The 19,856-nt window shown below is 44.5% G+C and overlaps 1 protein-coding gene across 1 annotated transcript in view; it reads left to right on the forward strand.

The window, feature by feature from the left end:
- Window positions 1–19,856, forward strand: part of XYLT1 (xylosyltransferase 1) — a 373,697-nt gene that overhangs the window by 338,690 nt on the left and 15,151 nt on the right. Inside the window, exons 9-11 of the mRNA XM_007986630.3 lie at window positions 2,190–2,452; window positions 8,901–9,096; window positions 19,504–19,837. Coding sequence (XP_007984821.3) covers window positions 2,190–2,452; window positions 8,901–9,096; window positions 19,504–19,837 — 793 coding nt within the window. The remainder of the gene's footprint in view (window positions 1–2,189; window positions 2,453–8,900; window positions 9,097–19,503; window positions 19,838–19,856) is intronic.

A 19,856-nucleotide genomic window follows, 5' to 3' on the forward strand; every position in this document is an offset into this window, starting at 1 on the left:
GAAAGAGGGTTGCAGGGGAATATTTGACCTATTCAGTGAATTCCCACCTTTGGAGAGGACCCGTCCCTCACTGTCCTTATCACAGAGCATCTTCACTTAGAGCACAGAACCTCCGTGTGGTGATTCTCGGAGCCCCACACTCCCCTAGGCACCAGCATCATTTGTATCCTAGCCCGGCATCCCGGGGACGTTGTAACCTCTCATGAAGACTGCCTCATGTGCTCACAGCAAGCAAAGATTAAGAGTATCCCCCAAGAGCTAGAGTCAAGCCACTGCTGCCTGTAAGGAACGCAGAGTTCTTGTGCAGAGAACTTGGAGAGAAAGAATAATAAATATAGCAACCTGCCCTTTTAGAAGATCCAGCTATGGTCAGAATCACAGGCAGAGAAAGGAGTTTATCCTGCCCTTGAGGCCAGTCCTCTGCCCCTACATGAGTTCCTGGTAACAAGGGGCTAGTGATGATAATCAAATAGCAGCCTACGCCGTGTGCTAGACACTATCCTAGTAACCTATTTTAAGGATGCTGAGGCCTGGAGAGTTTGAGTGACTTCACCTGCACAGCTAGACAGTAGCCAAATGAGGATTTGAACTCAGGTAGTCTAACTCTCCACCGTGCTACTGTGAAAGGAACCCACCAGAGAGGTTTCCTGAAGCAGACTGGCAATGAGATGTTTAGAATAACGCCAAGGGTACTTACGATCGGGGGCTCCAAGTTCATGAAGTTGCCTCAATCCTGGAGTGATGCAGTAGAGAAAGCTTAGATGTTGGAGTCATGCATTTGGGGTGTGAGTCTGTACTTACCGCTTTGCCTCTCTGAGCTCAGTTTTCTCATCTGTAAAATGGGAATCTTAATACCTGCCTTGCCAAATTATGTGGAAAATTAGAGGCAATGATATAAGTGCACTGCCCTGAATATTGTGTGTGGTCAGTAGTTATTGCTGCTATTAATCTACCACCATGAAAACAGGGCTGGACCCACATTTAGGTCAATAACAAACACTATAGACTGTAATAAGCTCCTCCAGGGAGAGGCCTGTGTTTTATTTGTTTCTGCAGCCCTGCACAAGGGGTCAGCAAACTCTAGCCCTGGGGGCCAAAGTCAGCCCACTGCCTGCTTCTGTAAATGAAGTGTTATTGGAACACAGCCATACCCATTTATTTAGTTTCTTGTCTGTGGCTGCTTTTATGCTGTAAGAGCAGAGTTGAGTGGTTTCAAAGCTATTTTCAATATTTACTGTCTGGCCTTTTACTGAATATAAAGTATAAAACCTCGTAGATTATAGGTGCTTAGTATTTCTTTAACCCTCGACCCTGACTCTTCATCCCATCTCTGCCAAGGACTTGCTGTGTGTTCTCAGGTAAGTCTCTTACTGTCTCCTTGAGAGTTTGAATCGTAATCACCTGGGATTTTTTTTTTTTTTAATGTTTTAGCTACACTCCAGAGCTATTGACTCAGTAGATCCTTTTACTTTGAGACAGAGTCTTGCTCTGTAACCCAGGCTGGAGTGGAATGGAACAATCTTGGCTCACTGCAACCTCCGCCTCATGGGTTCAAGTGATTCTCCTGTCTCAGCCTCCTGAGTAGCTGGGACTACAGGTGTGCACCTGGAATCTGAATTTTTCAAAGTCCGAGAGATTCTGATCCCTTGTGAGTCTGCAAGTTGGCTGAAATACCAAAGAGGCAATAGGGCATGGAGCAGAAGAATCTAAAGGAACAGCCGCTATTCAGCTTTAACCAGTTGTTACCACATGGTGTATAGGCCTGGGGTTGCCAGATCTATTGCTGTTTAAAGAGAAGCCAAGAGTTTCTGTGAACTCTTTCATGTTTTAAATATGGCCAGCTAAAATACAGCTGCAGGCTATATTTGCCCTAGATTACTAGCCTATGACCTCTACCTAAATGATGTCTGAGATCCATCCCAGCTATTACCATCTAAAATTTAGTTCATTTAACAGACATCTAAATGATGCTTATTGCTTTACATGCTCTGCACAGACTAACTCATTTAACCCTCCTCACACCCTTATTACAACCCATTCTACAGATGTTGAAACTGAGAACACAGAAGTGCAAAAAGTGTCATGGATCCAGCAGAGCTTTGCTTCTAACCACAGGATATGCCTGTAGGTTCCCCCCACCCCCAGCACTTGCTGATTTGGTTTTTCTTTTTTTAATCCCATGAGTACAGCAGACAGCCCGGCCTACCTTCTTTGCCCGCAAGTTCGAAGCCGTAGTGAATCAGGAAATCATTGGGCAGCTGGACTATTACCTGTACGGGAACTACCCTGCAGGTACCCCGGGCCTCCGCTCCTACTGGGAGAATGTCTATGACGAGCCTGATGGCATCCACAGCCTGAGCGACGTGACACTCACCTTGTACCACTCCTTTGCCCGCCTGGGTCTTCGACGGGCCGAGACATCCCTGCACACGGATGGGGAGAACAGCTGCCGGTGAGTCCTATATGGGATGCAGGGAGAGGAGTTGAGAAGCAGGAGGAGGCTCAGGGTGCAGAGGGGGGGCCCTTTCTCCTCTTTAGGGATCTGCAGTGCAATGCCACCCTACGCTTTCTCTCTTCCTTTGCCCAAAATTCATCTAATGCCACCCTCCTAGCGTGCATGGCATTTCCAATCCAAGCCATTGTGACACTTTGTGCTTTACTTTCTCAGATACCAGATATCCTATGTACCCAATGATTTTACTCATTCTTCATGCTACATATATATACTGTACAAGGAAGCTTTATGTCACCATACCATATGAAGCATTTGTGTTAAGCGGAAGGTAGCCACGAATACACAAAACTTTTTTTGATGGAAAATGTCAAAGATGTACAACATAGAACAGTGGAACCCCATGTTCCCATCACCCAGCCCCGACAATTTCCAACTCAGGGCTGATCTTGTTTCATCTGTTTCATTTTCATCTTCACCCACCTTCCGCCTCCTCCCAGATCAGTTTGAAGTCAATCCCAGACATCCTATCATTTCAGCCATCAATATTTTAATAATGTATCTCTGAAAAATAACTCTTTGAAACACATTCACCATAATGTCATCACACCTAAAAATATCACAAAGAAAATTAATAGGCAGAACTATTGTTGAAACTTCTCAGCCACCCCTTACAATCGTCTCACCTACCACTACCTGCCGACACTTCAGGAAAGAGCATTCTAGAAGATGTGGAAAGAAGAGGGGAAGGTAGGAAAATAATTCAACATAATCCTGTCTTCTCCCATCTCTTTCCCTAAGCCAGCCAAGCCTTTCACATTGTGTACCCTTTTTTTGTTCTGAAGCAATATGCATTTTGGATATTTACATAATTGCACCAAGAATTGGGTATCCTGTTTTCTTCCCTTGGCATTATACTCTTAGCCCCCATTTCTCCACGCTGCTCTGTAGCTTCCGCAACGATAATGACTCTTTTTAATGCCTCTAGTATTCCACTGAGCAGAAGTTCTAGAGTTTGCTTAATCCGGCCCTTCACTGTTGCCATTGTCAGTAATGTGCCACTGTAAACAATGTTCTGATGAATATCTTTTCACAGAAAGCCCTTTTTTCCCCATTCTCTTTTCTGATTATTTCCTTAGAAGCACCTCTAATCACTCTCCTCCTTTTTTGTGTTCGTTTAACAACCTAGCATCTTCAGTCTCTGACGGGGCTCGGGGGAAAAAGATTGTTCACTGACTGTCTGAAAACACAGGCAGGTTTCCCGCCTGGTGTCTCGTCCCTGGCTAGCAAGGTTTCTGCAGGACTGTGACACTGTCCCATCACCTTCTCCCATCCCTCGGCTTCTCTCCGTAAAGTTTCTGATTTAGTTTAAAGGGAGACTAGTGTTGGTTAGGAGTCTAGGACCTGCAGTTTAAACTCTGATTACAAGCTATTGGCCTTGGGCATTCATCTCTCTGAGCTTCGGTTTCCTCATCTGTGAAATGAGTAGTACCCATCATCTTTGTATCATAAGGTGTTGTGAAGTTTAAAGGAGATAATCATCAAAAACTACCTAATGAGTTAACAGTGTTAATCCTTTATATTTGAGACAGTCTTGTTCTGTCACCCTAGCTGGAGTGCAGTGGTGCGATCTCGGCTCACTGCAACCTCCACCTCCCAGGTTCAAGCAATTCTGCCTCAGCCTCCCAAGTAGCTGAGGCTATAGGCACATGCCACAACACCCGGCTAATTTTTGTAGTTTTAGTAGAGACAGGACTTCACCAGGTTGGCCAGGCTGGTCTCGAACTCCTGACCTCAGGTGATCCACCCACATTGGCCTCCGTAACTGCTCAGGGTTCAGGTCATTGCTGGTATCTTAGTTGCCAGTTGCCATTACAGTGCAGCCAACAGTGAACCTACTGTGTGTGATGGTAACAACTCCTCCTTCTCCCCCTGTGCTTTTCTTTGCTCACTGCCTCTCACTGCACAATCTTTATGACACTTATTAAAATAGCTCACCCCACACCTACCATCTCCCAAGCTGAAAGTGGTTCAGGGACTTCACCTTCATGTGCGGTATCTTGGCGGGAGTCTCTCTCCCCGCTGCTAGTCTGGAAGCAGAATCCCTGCATGTATCCCCAGTACACAGTGCAGCGCCCAACACTTGGAAGGCAAATGTCGTTCCATAATAATTACAGTCGCAGGCTTCCTACAATGTATAAGGTAAATGATCTTACAGGAAATTCCAAAAGACACCCCCAATTTATCTAGGGTTGTTGAAAGTTTGGAATGAAGTGAGCTGTCACGTTGCCTCGAGCCAGGAATCCTCTGGCATCCACCTCGTTTTTTATTGTAATGGAACTGTTGTGCCTTGCTGTGGGCAAAGCCGATGTATTTATGAATAGGAGCCTGAAAATAAATCAGGACAAAAGACCCTTATCCCAAAAGGCAGAAGGCAATGGATTCCTAGCCCTGTAGCCCTGGGGCATGTGGGAAAACGGCAAGTGGAAACTTTGCTTCATTTTATCTGGATATTTGAGGCAAATTGTGCCTTTCCAGTCCATAATATAACCTTTCATTAAATCATGTTTATTGATTTTTTTTCTCATTATCAAGTAACGCATGTGCATTGCAGAAATTTCTGAAATGGCAGATTGAGAGAATAAGAAAATAAAGTTTGCTTGTCATCCACCATCCAGAAATAAGGATGTCAGCATTTTTATTACAGGTCCCCGAATGCCCTCCAGGGCCAGGCACGAAGCACCAGAATCTTAACTTCGTGTGACCCCTGCAGGGTGGGCTGACCGTGGGAACCTGGAAGTCTGTGGTGCTGAACCCCAGTACATTCCGTGAGAATGCAGACTAGGAGTTGCCAGCCAAATCTCCTGATTTTTTTTCAGTGCTCATCATATTTAAATAAGAAAGAAAAACACCTTTGGGCCAGACGAAGACTTCAGTTGCCTTCCTGTAGATGACTGTATGGCATCTTGATTATTTTTCTGTTTTGAGACATGAACGGCTGTCATTACTTAGATACCAAATACAGTCAGGATGAGGCATCAGAGGGCTTTGTGTTCACTCCTTGGTTACAGGGACTGTAGATGTAACTGTAGATGTAACTTAGAAGCATGAGGTTCACGAGAAAATCCTTCTAGAATTTTCACTCCTTCAATAAGTACTGATTGAGCAGCTCCTGTGTGTCAGGCTATGTGTTAGGCACGGAGAATTCATCCTTGATCCAGGCTGACCAGGCCCGTGAACTCAAAGCCCTCCCACTCTACTGCAAAGAGAGACAGTACCTAAGCACAGGTAAACCAGAACATAAGATCAATAAGGGGAAATGCTCTGCAAAAAAATGAAGATAAAGTCATGTGAGAGTGACAAGTCAGAGGCAGCAGTGAGCTTAGCTTGTTCAAGAATCCAAAATAAAGTCCCAGTGGCCAGAAGGTGGTAGATTAGGGTAGCTGGAAACAAAAGGAGGCTAGAGAAAGTGGCAGGACTTTGTGGACCAGGTAAGGAGTTTGGATTTTATTGCAAGCACGAAGCAAGGTGCTTGTGGCATTTAAGTGGGGGACAATGGATGTGGCTACTATAGGAACAGGTTATAGTGGGCAAAAGAAAGAGGGGGTGACAGTTAAGGAAGCTGCTGCAGAGGCGCAGGTACAAAATGATGGTGGCTTGGACCAGGATTCTGGCAGTGTATAAGGAGAATAGAGGGATGGAAGGGGCCAGGTGTGATGGCTCACACCTATAATCCCAGCTATGCAGGAGGCTGAGTCAGGGAGAATTGCTTGAACCCGGGAGGCAGAGGTTGCAATGAGTCGATTTCATGACACTGCACTCTAGCCGGGGTGACAGAGTGAGACTCCATCTCAAAAAATGAAAAGAAAGTGAAGGGAGGCAAGTAATCAAAGATTGACTTCTACATTTTTTTTGACTGCTGCTTTCTGGAAACACTTTCTTTCTTTGACTCCAAAGACAGCAAGTTCTCCTGCTTCACCCACTTCACAGAACACACACTGGCAGTGCTTTACGTGTCTACTGTCATGATAACACTGTGTAACAAACAACTCCCAAATCAGTGTTTTGAAACAATACGCATTTATGTAACGCTCAAGTTTGCAGATCAGCTGGACAGTTTTCCCAGTCTGGGCTGGCCTTGCTCCTGTATCTGCAGCCAACTGCAAGTCGGGAAGTGGCTCTGTGGTCCTTGGCTGGGAATAGTTGCCTGAGCCTAGGATGGCTTCAGCTGGGACAACTAGGGTAGCTCTGCTGTTTCAAATGTCTCCTCCTCCAGCAAGCTAGCCCAGGCATGCTCTCATGGTGACCTCAAGAGAACAAGAAGGCAAACAGACATGTGCAAGGCATCTTGAGGCCCTGGCTCAGAACTGACAGGACAGCCCTTCTACCACTGTCTGTTGTCCAAAGAAGATTCCAGAGGTAGAAAACTAGGTTCTGCCTCCCAAGTACAAGGAAACTTGCAAAGTCACATGGAAGAGAGCATAAGATACAGGAGATGGGAGATTTGGGGACATGAATGCGGGCGACCACTGGCTCTTTCATGACGATATCTTTGCTGTCCAATACAGTAGCCACAGGTGGCTATTTCAGTGTAAATTAACTAAAACTAAATACAATTTAAAATTCAGTTCCTCAGTCACACTGGCCATATTTCAAGTTCTCAGCAGTAGCACATTGCTAGTGGCTTGGGAGATGGGGGCCCCAAAATCTCATAAATCATCACTAAAGAACTTACGGAACCAAATACCACCTGTTCCCCCCAAATCCCATGGAAATATAAAGCTTTTGGCCTGGCGCAGCGGCTGACACCCGTAATCCCAGCACTTTGGGAGGCCGAGGCGGGCGCATCACTTGAGGTCAGGAGTTTGAGACCAGTCTGGCCAACATGGTGAAACCCTCCTCTCTACAAAAATATAAAAAATCACCGGGCATGGTGGCCGATGCCTGTAATCCCAGCTACTCGGGAGGCTGAGTCGGGAGAATCGCTTGAACCCAGGAGGCAGAGGTTGCAGTGAGCCAAGATCACACCACTGCACTCCAGCCTGGGTGACAGAGGGAGACTCTGTCTCAAAAATAAATAAAACATTTCTGTCATCATAGGAGGTTTTCTGTGACAGCCCTGCCTAGATTTTGCTGCAGTGGTGGAATGACAGCACAATCCCTGGACTGTCCACTCCCAAAGTCCAGATTTAAAACAGGTTTGCGTGAACTGTGAATGCCCAGCAAACAATCTGAGGACTGTTCAAGTTTCGGTTTTTTTTCCATGCCCCCTGGAAGGCAACCCAGTAACAAGGCAATGATTTCAGGAGATGTGTGAACACAAGAAGGCAGCTTCCCTAACTGTTATAATTGGACATAAAGACTTAAAACTCCAGATCAGGACCAGAGGGAAGGCTGCGTTTAGCTGAGCAGGGACAATGATTTGTGAAATGCTGTTATGAAGGACCCACAAGCGCCTTCTTAGTGCTGTGCAATTTACACATTGCAGAAGCGGCAGCTTTTTATCTGACAAGTAGGAAAGATACCAAGCGGGGCTCCTCCAACGTTCTCCTCTTTTGCTCTCTGCTTCCCCCTTTTCTCTGGACATCGCTGCTTCGCTACCCTGTCCCTTTCAGCCAGCAAGCTTTTGTGGATCAAAGACATGCATTTTAAAACAACAAGCCACTTTTGCATGTGTGTTTATCTCAGATTGATGATAACCAGTGTGAGTGGTAAGGACTGTGGGAGAATAAATCAGTACTTCCGAAACAGTTAAGCTGCAGACACGAAAGAGCCTCAGAGATTTAAACAGAGGCGAGACAAATGAAAGGTTTTGCTCAAAGATGTTGAATGCAGCACTGTTTAGAGAAGCAAAAAATTAGAGTTATCATCCAATGATAGGGAACTTGCTTTATAAAATCTGGTATTACCGACGATGAAACACCGAGCATCAACACATACAAAACCATGTCTTCAGAGACTTTTCAAAGATGTGATAATCCTCAGGAAATATTACACAAAGAAAACAGAATAATAGCTAGGATAATAGATGCCAACTATGTAGTATTTATGCAAATAGATGCATAGGAAATAAGGCCAAAGGGGAATCCATCAACATGACAGTGTTCACACGCCATTTTCACTGCCCAGTACCAAGCACCAGAGGACTCAGTATCTGTGAATTGACATTATGTATGGGAAGAGGCATGGAAAGTAGTCATTTTACTTTCTTTGTTGTACTTTCCTACAGTCAGCATGGTTTTCATTTATAATCAGCCAAAGAAAAAAGTATTCCTAGTCACTGAGATCGTAGATACATAGGGAACAGCTTTCAGTCAGATGCAAGGAAAATGGTAGGCATTGTACACAATGGGGACTGCTTTAGGAACAAAACTAGCTTGGTGGGTGGGGAGCCCCACTGTGATCCTACACACCTTGGGCCCTAACCCATGAGCGCCTGTGTTTTCAGGTACTACCCAATGGGCCACCCAGCATCTGTCCACCTCTACTTCCTTGCCGACCGTTTCCAGGGCTTTCTGATCAAGCACCATGCTACCAATCTGGCCGTGAGCAAACTGGAGACTCTGGAGACCTGGGTGATGCCAAAAAAAGTCTTCAAGATCGCAAGCCCACCCAGCGACTTTGGGAGGCTTCAGTTTTCCGAGGTAAGAGGCCAGGTCTTGTCACATTTCATCGTATTTTGCAGTTCCCTTGGCCAGATTCTACTCTACTATCTGACACTTCTAGTTGGAGATGGAGGAGAAGAGGACTTGGAGAGCCCTAAAGATAAGCTAACCCCGTGCCCGGAGAAGGCTCTCCGGCCCCAGTCACCGGCACCAGCATCTTAAACAGGGAAAGATGAAACCAACTGGAACACGGATGTATTTTTTAGGGTAGAATTTCTGCCCCTCTGAATTTTTTATCCTAGCCAGTGATGACTCCAATGTCAGTAATATTAGTCGCATTTTCCAGAATGGAGAACTGAGGCTGATAGAGATCCAAAGATTTTCTAGATTGGTAGGAAGTGGGAGAGCTCAAAATTCAACCTAGGTCTCTTTGGCCACAAATCCTATGCTGAGTTGTGGTTTTGTCTCCCCAGTTTTTAGACCCATGGATTCACTCAAGGGAAGTACCAGATCAATCATTGACTATATGATTAGATGAGTAGATGGATGATGGATTGAAGGAAGGATGGATGGACAGATGGGTCACATAGCTAGCTTTTTTTTTTTTTATCATTCTGATCTAAATCCAAATGATATACCTTCAGAGAAGCCTTCCCCGGCCACCCACTTAAGCTGCTGCAATAACTACATTCTCCACCCAACCCTTCTCTGTTTTAATACTTTTTCGTAGCATTTACTATCTAAAACTATCTTGTTGCTTTATCTGGTCACTCACTGATTGTTCACAGGAGAGTTGGAACTGTGTCTCCCTCTTCACTGCAGTATCTCCAGCACACAGAGAGTACATAGTGTTTGTAGATGTTGAGTAAGACTTCGGAATGAGTATGTGAGTGTATCTGGGTCATGGTGCAGGAAGGAAGGGGAAGCATGATGAAGCCTGGTGCGTGTTGTTCACACAGAACTGCAGCACCTGGTTTCTGCCTTTCTCACATCTGTAAGGGCTAAGGAGGTAATTTGTCTCAATGGTTCTGACTGCTGGATTAGGGACCAAGAGTCTGATCGTAGACTATGGTACATCTTGAGCGGCTAAGAGTATGTTGGGGAGAGGGGAAGTCCCACCTGCGTGTATTTTCCTTGACAGTCCTCCTCTAGCTTCTGTGGCCCTGCCTAACCTGTTCTCCAGCAAATGTATGTATCCCCATGAAAAACAGGCACCAGTGAGCGTTTCTTGTTGAGCCACTGTTTTCAATTAAGACTCCTAGTGGATTTGCTGGATGTGAGCTGCCAAGGGAGCCCACTCCATAAATTACTGGTGTCAGGGGGCAATTAGATACTGCCCCAGTTGGATTCTGTGCTAGGGGCCTGAGCAGCCAATTGACAACATTAATGTCCCATTAAAGAGATGAATGCCTGGTGTCTGGGCTCTCCCTGCTTATCAGCCTGCTGTTGGGCAACTGGGTACTTCTGGCAGTGACAAATGATGTTGGCCCCCCCATGGCTAGTGCTTTCGGGGAGGGTCCTCGCTACACAGGTCTGGTACCCTTGGTGTGAGAACCATCAAAATCACTGGCAAAAATAACAGCATGTGATGCCAAGAGCCCTCACTTGTATTTTGAATTTTTTCTAAAGTCTTAATTTTAATGGCAAATGAACAGAAAGGGAAGGAAGAACCACAGGGCCACTCTGTAGCCTATTTAGGATCTCCTTGGAGTTAGCACCATCCCAGGGCCTTGCATAGTGCCTGACTCACTATGTTCAGCAGGTGGCTAAACAGCTCAGATACATTTCTCCAATCCATGGGAATCTCATGCTATTGACTCGGAAAAAAAAGATGCTCATTGTTTCTGCAGGTAGTCACCGAGTGCCTACAATGTGCCAGGTTCAGGAGGGACCATGGTGAACCAGACAAACCAGGCCCCTGTGGTCATGGAATTGCAGTCCAGTGGGGCAGCCAGCCAATGAGTGAGCAAACAGATAAACAAAAACAGCTCAGCTAATGACAGGTATTCTAGAGAAAACTTCATTCATGTGATTCCTGGGGACTCAGGACCTTGATGGGGACAGCCTTCGATAGAATGATTTATCTAGGAAGGCTTTTCTAAGGAGATCACTGCAGAGCTAAAGCCTGTAAAAGAACCAGTCCTGGGGAGATCTGGAGCAGAGAGAAGAGCATATGCAAAGGCCCTGAGGCACTGGGAATGAGCTAGGAGTACTCGAGTTGCAGTGAGACCAATGCACTGAGTGCAGCAAGTGAGAAGGAAACTGCTAGGAAAGAGGCCTTAGGGAGTAGTCTTGCAGGCCCTGGAACGATGTTCAGGTTCTATTTTAAATGCAATGGAAAGATAGAGGGAAAATGGCAGATAGGAGGCAGGACGAACTTGCAGCTCCCACTCGGATGGACAGAGCAGTGTGTGGAGCCCCACATCATGACCTTTTGCTCCCAGAAGTACTGCAGAAACATACCAGGAAAGACAAGAGAATCCATAGAGCCTTTAAGGGAGGTGGATTGCCCTGCAGGCTCCGTGGGACAGCCAAGGAACTGTGAATCCCCAGAAGATCACACTAGCTCACCAGCAATGGATTCAAATCAAGAAGAAATCTCTGAATTACCAGAAAAAATTAAGAAGTTCGACTATTAAGCCAATTAAGGAGGCACCAGAGAAAGGTGAAGTCCAACCTAAAGAAGTTTTTTTAAAAATGATACAGGATGTGAATGGAAAAATCTCACGTGAAATATAACCTAAATAGAAAACAGTCACAACTTCTGAAAATGAAGGACACACTTAGACAATTGCAAAATGCACTGGAAAATCTCAGCAATCAAATCACATGAGTAAAAGAAAGAACTTCAGAACTTGAAGACAAGGCTTTCAAATTAACTCACTCCAACAAAGACAACAAAGAATTTTTTAAAATGAGCAAAGCCTTCAAGAAGTTTGGAAGTATGTTAAATAACCAAACTTAAGAATAATTGCTGTTCCTGAGGAAGAAGAGAAATCTAAAAGTTTGAATAATGAGAGAATAATTGAGGAAAACTTCCCCAGCCTTGCCAGAGATCTAGACATCTAAATAAAAGAAGTGCAGGCCGGGCGCGGTGGCTCACGCCTGTAATCCCAGCACTTTGGGAGGCCGAGGCGGGCGGATCACAAGGTCAGGAGATCGAGACCATGGTGAAACCTCGTCTCTTCTAAAAAAATAGAAAAAATTAGCCGGGCGCAGTGGCGGGCGCCTGTAGTCCCAGCTACTCGGGAGGCTGAGGCAGGAGAATGGCGTGAACCCGGGAGGCGGAGCTTGCAGTGAGCCGAGATTGCGCCACTGCACTCCAGCCTGGGCGACAGAGCGAGACTCCGTCTCAAAAAAAAAAAAAAAAAAAAAAAAAAGAAGTGCAAAGAACACCTGGGAAATTCATTGCAAAAAGATCATGCCTAGGCACATAGTCATCAAGTAATCTAAAGTCAAGACAAAGGAAATAATCTTAAGACGCAAAAGCATCAGGTAACCTATAAAGGAAAACCCATCAGATTAACAGCAGAAACCCTACAAGCTAGAAGGGTCCTATCTTTAGCCTCAACAATTACCAGCCAAGCATCGTGTATCCAGCGAAACTGAGCTTCATAAATGAAAGATACAGTTTTTTCAGATAAATGCTAAGATAATTCACCACTACCAAGCCAGCACGACAAGAACTGCTAAAAGGAGTTGTAGATCTTGAAGCAAATCCTCAAAATAAACCAAAATAGAATCTCTTTAAAGCATAAATCTCACAGGTCCTGCAAAACAACACAATGAAACAAACCAAGGTATTCAGGCAACAAATAGCATGATGAATAGAATAGTACCTCACATCTCAATACTACTGTGGAATGCAAATGGCCTAAAAGCTTCACTTAAAGATGCAGAATCGATAAGAATTCACCAACCAGGTGTCTGCTGTTCAAGAGACTTGCCTGGCACATAAGAACTCACATGAACTTATGGTAAAAAGGTGAAAAAAGATACTCCATGCAAATGGACACCAAAAGTGAGGAGTAGCTATTCTTATCAGACAAAACAAAACTTTAAAGCAACAGCAATTAAAAAAGACAAAGATTGCATTGGGAGTTATACCTGATGTAAATGACGAGTTGATGGGTGCAGCACACCAACATGGCACAAGTATACATATGTAGCAAACCTGCACGTTGTGCACATGTACCCTACAACTTGAAGTTTAATAATAATAAATAAATTTAAAAAAAAAAAAAAAAAAAAAAAAAGACAAAGAGGGACATTACATAATGATAAAAGGACTAGTCCAACAGGAAAATACCACAATCCTAAATATATATGCACTAACACTGGGGCTCCCAAAACAATTACTACCAGACCTAAGAAATGAGATGGACAGCAACACAGTAATATTGACACACTTCATCAAGACAAAGTCAATAAACAAACAATGGACTTACACTATACTCTACAACAAATGGACTTAACAGATACTTATAGAACGTTTTACCCAATGACTGCAGAATTGGATAAAACAATTCTATTATACATGCTATTCATCAGCACATGGAACATTCTCCAAGATAGGCCATATGATAGGCCACAAAACAAGACTCAACAATTTTAAGAAAATCAAAATTACAGTGAGTACTCTCTCAGACCACAGTGGAATAAAATTAGAAATTAACTCCAAAAGAAACCCCCAAAGTCATGCAAAAACATGGAAACTAAATAACGTGCTCCCGAATTCAGTGCTTCTGGGATACAGCAAAGCCAGTGCTTAGTGCAGAGTTCATAACATTAAATGCCCACAGCAAAAAGTCAGAAAGAGCCCAGACAATCTAATATCACACTTTAATGAGCTAGAGAAACAAGAACAAACCCAAATCCACCAAGGAGAGGTAAAAGACCTCTACAAGGAAAACTGCAAAACACTGCTGCAAGAAATCATAGATAACACAAACAAATGGAAATACATCCCATGCTCTTGGATGGGTAGAATCAATATTGTGACCATGACCATACCGCCAAAAGCAATCTACAAATTCAGTGTAATTCCCATCAAAATACCACCATCATTCTTCACAGAACTAGAAAAAAAAAATCCTAAAACTCATATGGAACTAAAAAAGAGCCTGCAGAGCCAAAGCAAGACTAAGCAAAAAGAACAAATCTGGAGGCATTACATTACCCAACCTTAAAGCATACTATAAGGCCATAGTCACCAGAACAGCATGGTACTGGTATAAAAACAGGCATATAGACCAATGGAACAGAATAGAGAACCCAGAAATAAAGCCAAATACTGATCTTCAACAAAGCACACAAAAACAAAGTGGGAAAAGAGCACCCTATTCAACAAATGGTGCAGAAATAATTGGCGGGCCACATGTAGAAAGACGAAACTAAATCCTCATCTCTCACCTTATACAAAAATCAACTCCGGATGGATCAGACTTTAAGACATGAAACCATAAAAATTCTAGAAGATAAAATTGGAAAAACCCTTCTAGACACTGGCTTAGGCAAAGACTTCATGACCAAGAACCCAAAAGCAAATGCAACAAAAACAAAGATAAATAGATAGGACTTACTTAATTTAAAAAGTTTCTGCAAGGCAAAACAGCAGAGTAAACAGACAACCCAGAGAGTGGGAGAAAATCTTTGCAATCTATAGATCCAACAAAGGACTAATTTCTAGAATCTACAAGGAACTCAAATCAGTAGGAAAAAACAATCCCATCAAAAAGTGGGCTGAGGCCATGAATAGACAGTTCTCAAAAGAAGATATACAAATGGCCAATGAACTTACGAAAAAATGCTCAACATCACTAATGATCAGGAAAATGCAAATCAAAACCACAATGCGATAGCACCTTACTCCTGCAGGAATGGCTATAATAAAAAAATAATAGATGTTGGCATGGATGTGGTGAAAAGGGAATGCTTTTATGCCGTTAGTGGAAGTGTAAACTAGGACAACCACTATGGAAAGCAATGTGGAGATTCCTTAAAGAACTACAAGTAGTTCTACCATTTGATCCAACAATTCCACTGCAGGCTATCTACCAGAGGAAAAGAAGTCATTATACAAAAAAGATTCTTGCACATGCATGTTTATAGCAGCACAATTCACAATTGCAAAAATATGGAACCAGCCCAAATGCCCATCAGTCAATGAGTGAATAAATTCCACACCATGGACTACTACTCAGCCATAAAAAGGAACGAAATAATGGTATTTGCAGCAACCTGGATGGAATTGGAGACCATTATTCTAAGTGAAGTAATTCAGGAATGGAAAACCAAACATTGTATGTTCTCATAAGTGGGAGCTAAGCTATGACAAAACAAAGGCTTAAGAATGATACATGGCTTTGAGGACTCAGGGGCAAGGGTCGGGGGATATGGGGGATAAAAGACTATGCATGGGGTACAGTGTCTACTGCTCAGGCGATAGGTGCACTAAAATCTCAGAAGTCACCACTAAAGAACTTATTCATGTAACCAGACACCACCTGTTCCCCAAAAGCCTATTGAAATATATACATATACACACATATCATAAACTCAGAAAAAGATAATAATAAACGCAATGGAAAGCCACTGGTTGGTTGGAAGCCACGGAGCAGTATGTTAAGCTTGAATTTGAGTATGTATTTGAATTTGGGTAATTGACCATTCTGCAGTGGATGGTGGTGAACTTCCACAGTGAGGCCCCTTGAGAAGGTCTTGGAGGTCACAGAGGATGTGACGGCAACAGAGCCCCAGCTCAGGCTGCCCCACCCCTCACCCTTCATGCTCCTCGGTTGAGAAACAAGATTCAGGTTGTTTGTCAGCTGCTCCAGAACTCTCCTGCCCGGGTTATCTTGGTTTTAAAACTCAGATTTCAGGAAAGTGTTTATCCTCATTTCTTTGGAGGATTCAAGGGCAGTGTTCTGGAGGGTTCCCATCTTCCCCTAACTGGTGAAAAATCTCTTCCTTAAATATGACCCTAAAGTAGTTTTGTGGCCATTCATCTGTTTTGTTAGTATCTGTTGGAAACTAGTATGTGGAGGGAAGTCCATGTGTTCAGTCCCTACTTATTCAGTATGTGTTCAAGATAGATTGATAGAGAGGTGATACATAGATAGATGATTAATAGGTAAACAGATGGACAGATCATTGATGGATAGAATAGAGTTGACTGATTAATGATACAGATTGATAGAGACAGATGATAAACACATAAGTAGACGATCAATCTACATAGATCATCAATTGATCGATAGACAATAGGTGCTCAATATATCTCTATTTCTAGATCTCTATAGAGATATATTGAGCATCTACAGTAGAATAGATATAGAAATAGAGATATATTGAGCATCTACTCTATGCTCAGCACTGTTTAGACACTAGAGACATGTTGGTGAGCAAGCCCTGCCCTCATGGAGTTAACAGTCTAGAGCTGGAGAGAGAGAGACCTATAAATTAAAACACGCAGTATTGTGGGGGTCAGAAAAGCTCTGATGATCAAATGCTTAGAGATGTACCTCAGTGGTGCCTCTGTCCAGGAAAGACTTCTGAGTAGAGGTGATACCTGAGCCAAAACCTAGATAACAAGTTTGAGCTGGCTAGGAGGACACTGGGAAAGGTAGACCGGTCCAGAAAACAGGCAGATCATGGCCAGAAGATCAAGAGGAAACAGAGAGCCCTTCAGAATGAGGTGCTGAGAGTAACCCAGGGTGGCCTGGAGCAAGGAGCAAGTGGAAGGGAGGGAGAGGGATAGACATGACAGAGGTGAAGCTGGAGCCAAACCAGAAAGGTCTCCAGGAGAGGTGAGAAACTGGACTTACAAACCAGGCGTTGCTGAAAGTGGTTATAAGTAGGAAAATAGAAATCAGGCTTCTTTAGAAAAATCTCCATAGACCTTTCAAGGTCTGAACTGAATCCTGTTGATCATTCATTTATTCCTTCAATAAATAGTATCCTTTTAATTCCTACTGTGTTCTGGGCACTTTGCTAGGCACCAGGGCAGGGGCGAGGGGACAGAAAGCGCTGGTCCCTGCTGATCTACAGGGTAGTAGAAAAATACCAAGATTTCATAAGTCTGGGAGGGACGGCAGCCTCTGCAGGAAGGTCAACCTCTGTTACTCTCCAGATGCTTTCTTTTCTTTTTTTTTTTTTTTTTTTTGAGACGGAGTCTCGCTCTGTCTCCCAGGTTGGAGTATAGTGGCCTGATCTCGGCTCACTACAACCTCCACCTCCCGGATTCAAGCAATTCTCCTGCCTCAGCCTCCTGAGTAGCTGGGACTGCAGGCGTCCGCCACCACTCCCGGCTAATTTTTGTATTTTTAGTAAAGACGGGGTTTCACCATATTGGCCAGGCTGGTCTCAAACTCCTGACCTTGTGATCCGCCCACCTCGGCCTCCCAAAGTGCTGGGATTACAGGCTTGAGCCACCACGCCCAGCCCTCAGGATGCTTTCTTAGTCCTAATCTTTAGTCTCTGTCCTGATGAAAACTGAAAGCAAGATACGTGCCAGTGAGTGTACACAGATGGCAGCCACCCCTGGTAGGCAGTAGGGATTCGGTTTCTATGTGTTGGGTGAATGAATGACTGAGAGAGTGAATGAATTAATGAATGGGAGGCAATATGTAGCATAGTGGATGAGAATGCAGCCTCTGGGGTTGGACTTCCTGGGTTCCCATGCTGGCTCTGCCCCCTCTGACCATAGCGAGTTATCTCACTTCTCTGAGACTCAGTTTCCACATCTGTAAAGTGAACATAATGACAAGGGTCTCCCCTTTATGGATTTGGGAGTATCAGATGAATGGACATGTCTACCTGGCATACTGTAATCCCTCAGCAAATATTAGCAGTGGAGCTCTGTACCCTGCGTAAAGAATGGACTGACATGGTAACTCTTGCAAGAACAATGAGAAACTAGATCAGCTCGTATTTCCCCTGCACATAGGAAATCTCAGAATGTAGGTGTGTGTATCCACACCCGACCTTCGTGCACACACACATTAGAGATGCTAATTATGGGAAGACAACAGGCAGTGCAAGCTCATACAGTACCCGTTATTTGCCCCAACATGCCTACATGCTATGTCCTCAAAACCACTAAATTAATCCAGCTGGGGGAGATCTCTTTTTTCAAATTAGACGACTCCTAATTTAATTTGATTTGAAATAGCAACAAAGCTCATTGTCAGGAATCTCCCTAGTTCATTCATTTTTTGGTCAAGCCATTCACCCGTTCATTCAACAAACATTGCTCGAGCACCTACTGTGTACTAAACATGGTAGTAGGCACCAAGAAAGAGCAGAGAACCTGCTAGGTAAAGCCCCCGTTCACACAGAGCTTATATTACAGCTGGAGGAGATAAGGAATAAGAGATAGTGCTTATCACCACTGGTAGGAAGAAAATAAAGCAGTAGGGAATGACACAGATTGACTGAAGGTCCATTTGAAATTTGGGGTGGAGGGAGTGGTCAGGTAAAGACTCTGTGAGGCAGCTTTAGACATAAGGGGCTGGCCGTGCAAGGAAGGCGTATTCCACACAGGGCAGATGGTGCGGGAATGCTGAACTGGAAATGAACCTGCCTTGATTGAGGTGGCTAAAACAAGGCATCCTGGAGAAAGATGGGGAGGGGGTCATGGAGTTGGAGGACGGGGCGAGCTCAGACTCTGAGTGCACTAAGAAACCTGGGGGCAGCAGTAAGAGGACATTTTACCAGGCCTTTCTGACTACAGGATATAGAAGAAATTGCAGGTAGCGCAAGTGGAAGGAGGGAAGCCCAGAGAGGATTGCAGTGGGTCACAGCCGCACACATCCCCAGCTGGCTGGCAGGAAGGAAGGATCGCAGGATGACTCTCATGCTTACGTTCCAGCTCTAGGTGCCTTGAGAAAGCCAGAGCTGTCTCTTTCTAGGAAACCTATTTGAACCCCCATAGATGACAGCCAATGCTCAGGGTCTCTAGCGTATGACAGAGCAGCTGTAATAACATAACCTTTATTCTTGTTCAGAACCATTGCACAAAGTGGAGGTGTGTGATTTGGAAAACCAAGGACAGAAGTGGAAACCAGCTATACCTGTTGAGTGGCAGGGTGTATGTTTCTGTGGAATGGCCTGCAAGCAAGGCATTCATTCATTCATTCATTCATTTATTCACTCATTCAGTCCATGTTTGGTTTTCTTTTCAAAGCACACGCCATACACCAGGCACAGGAGGCCCGGTAGTTTAAATAAAAGGACCACAGGCCTTGTGATCCTTCAGACTGAGTCCAGATCCCAGATCTTCTGCTTATAGGCTGTGCAACCTTGAGCAGGTGATTTAGTTGGAGCCTCAGTTTCTTCATCTGTAAAATGGGTATATGAAAGCTAACACAGGGAATCCTAGGCCTTTCTGAGACCTAGCACCCTAGTTCAGGCCCAGTGACTTCAGAATTCACTCCCCTGTTTTAGGTCGGCACTGACTGGGATGCCAAGGAGCGGCTGTTCCGCAACTTTGGGGGTCTCCTGGGGCCCATGGATGAGCCGGTGGGTATGCAGAAGTGGGGGAAGGGGCCCAACGTGACCGTGACCGTCATTTGGGTGGATCCCATCAACGTCATCGCAGCCACCTACGACATCCTGATTGAGTCCACTGCCGAATTCACACACTACAAGCCCCCTTTGAACTTGCCCCTGAGGCCTGGGGTCTGGACAGTGAAAATTCTCCACCACTGGGTGCCAGTTGCAGAGACCAAATTCCTCGTTGCGCCTCTGACCTTCTCCAACAGGCAGCCCATCAAACCGGGTGAGTACTCCCAGCATCT

Source organism: Chlorocebus sabaeus, chromosome 5 (assembly GCF_047675955.1).
Source record: "Chlorocebus sabaeus isolate Y175 chromosome 5, mChlSab1.0.hap1, whole genome shotgun sequence".
In the NCBI taxonomy this organism is placed as follows: domain Eukaryota; kingdom Metazoa; phylum Chordata; class Mammalia; order Primates; family Cercopithecidae; genus Chlorocebus; species Chlorocebus sabaeus.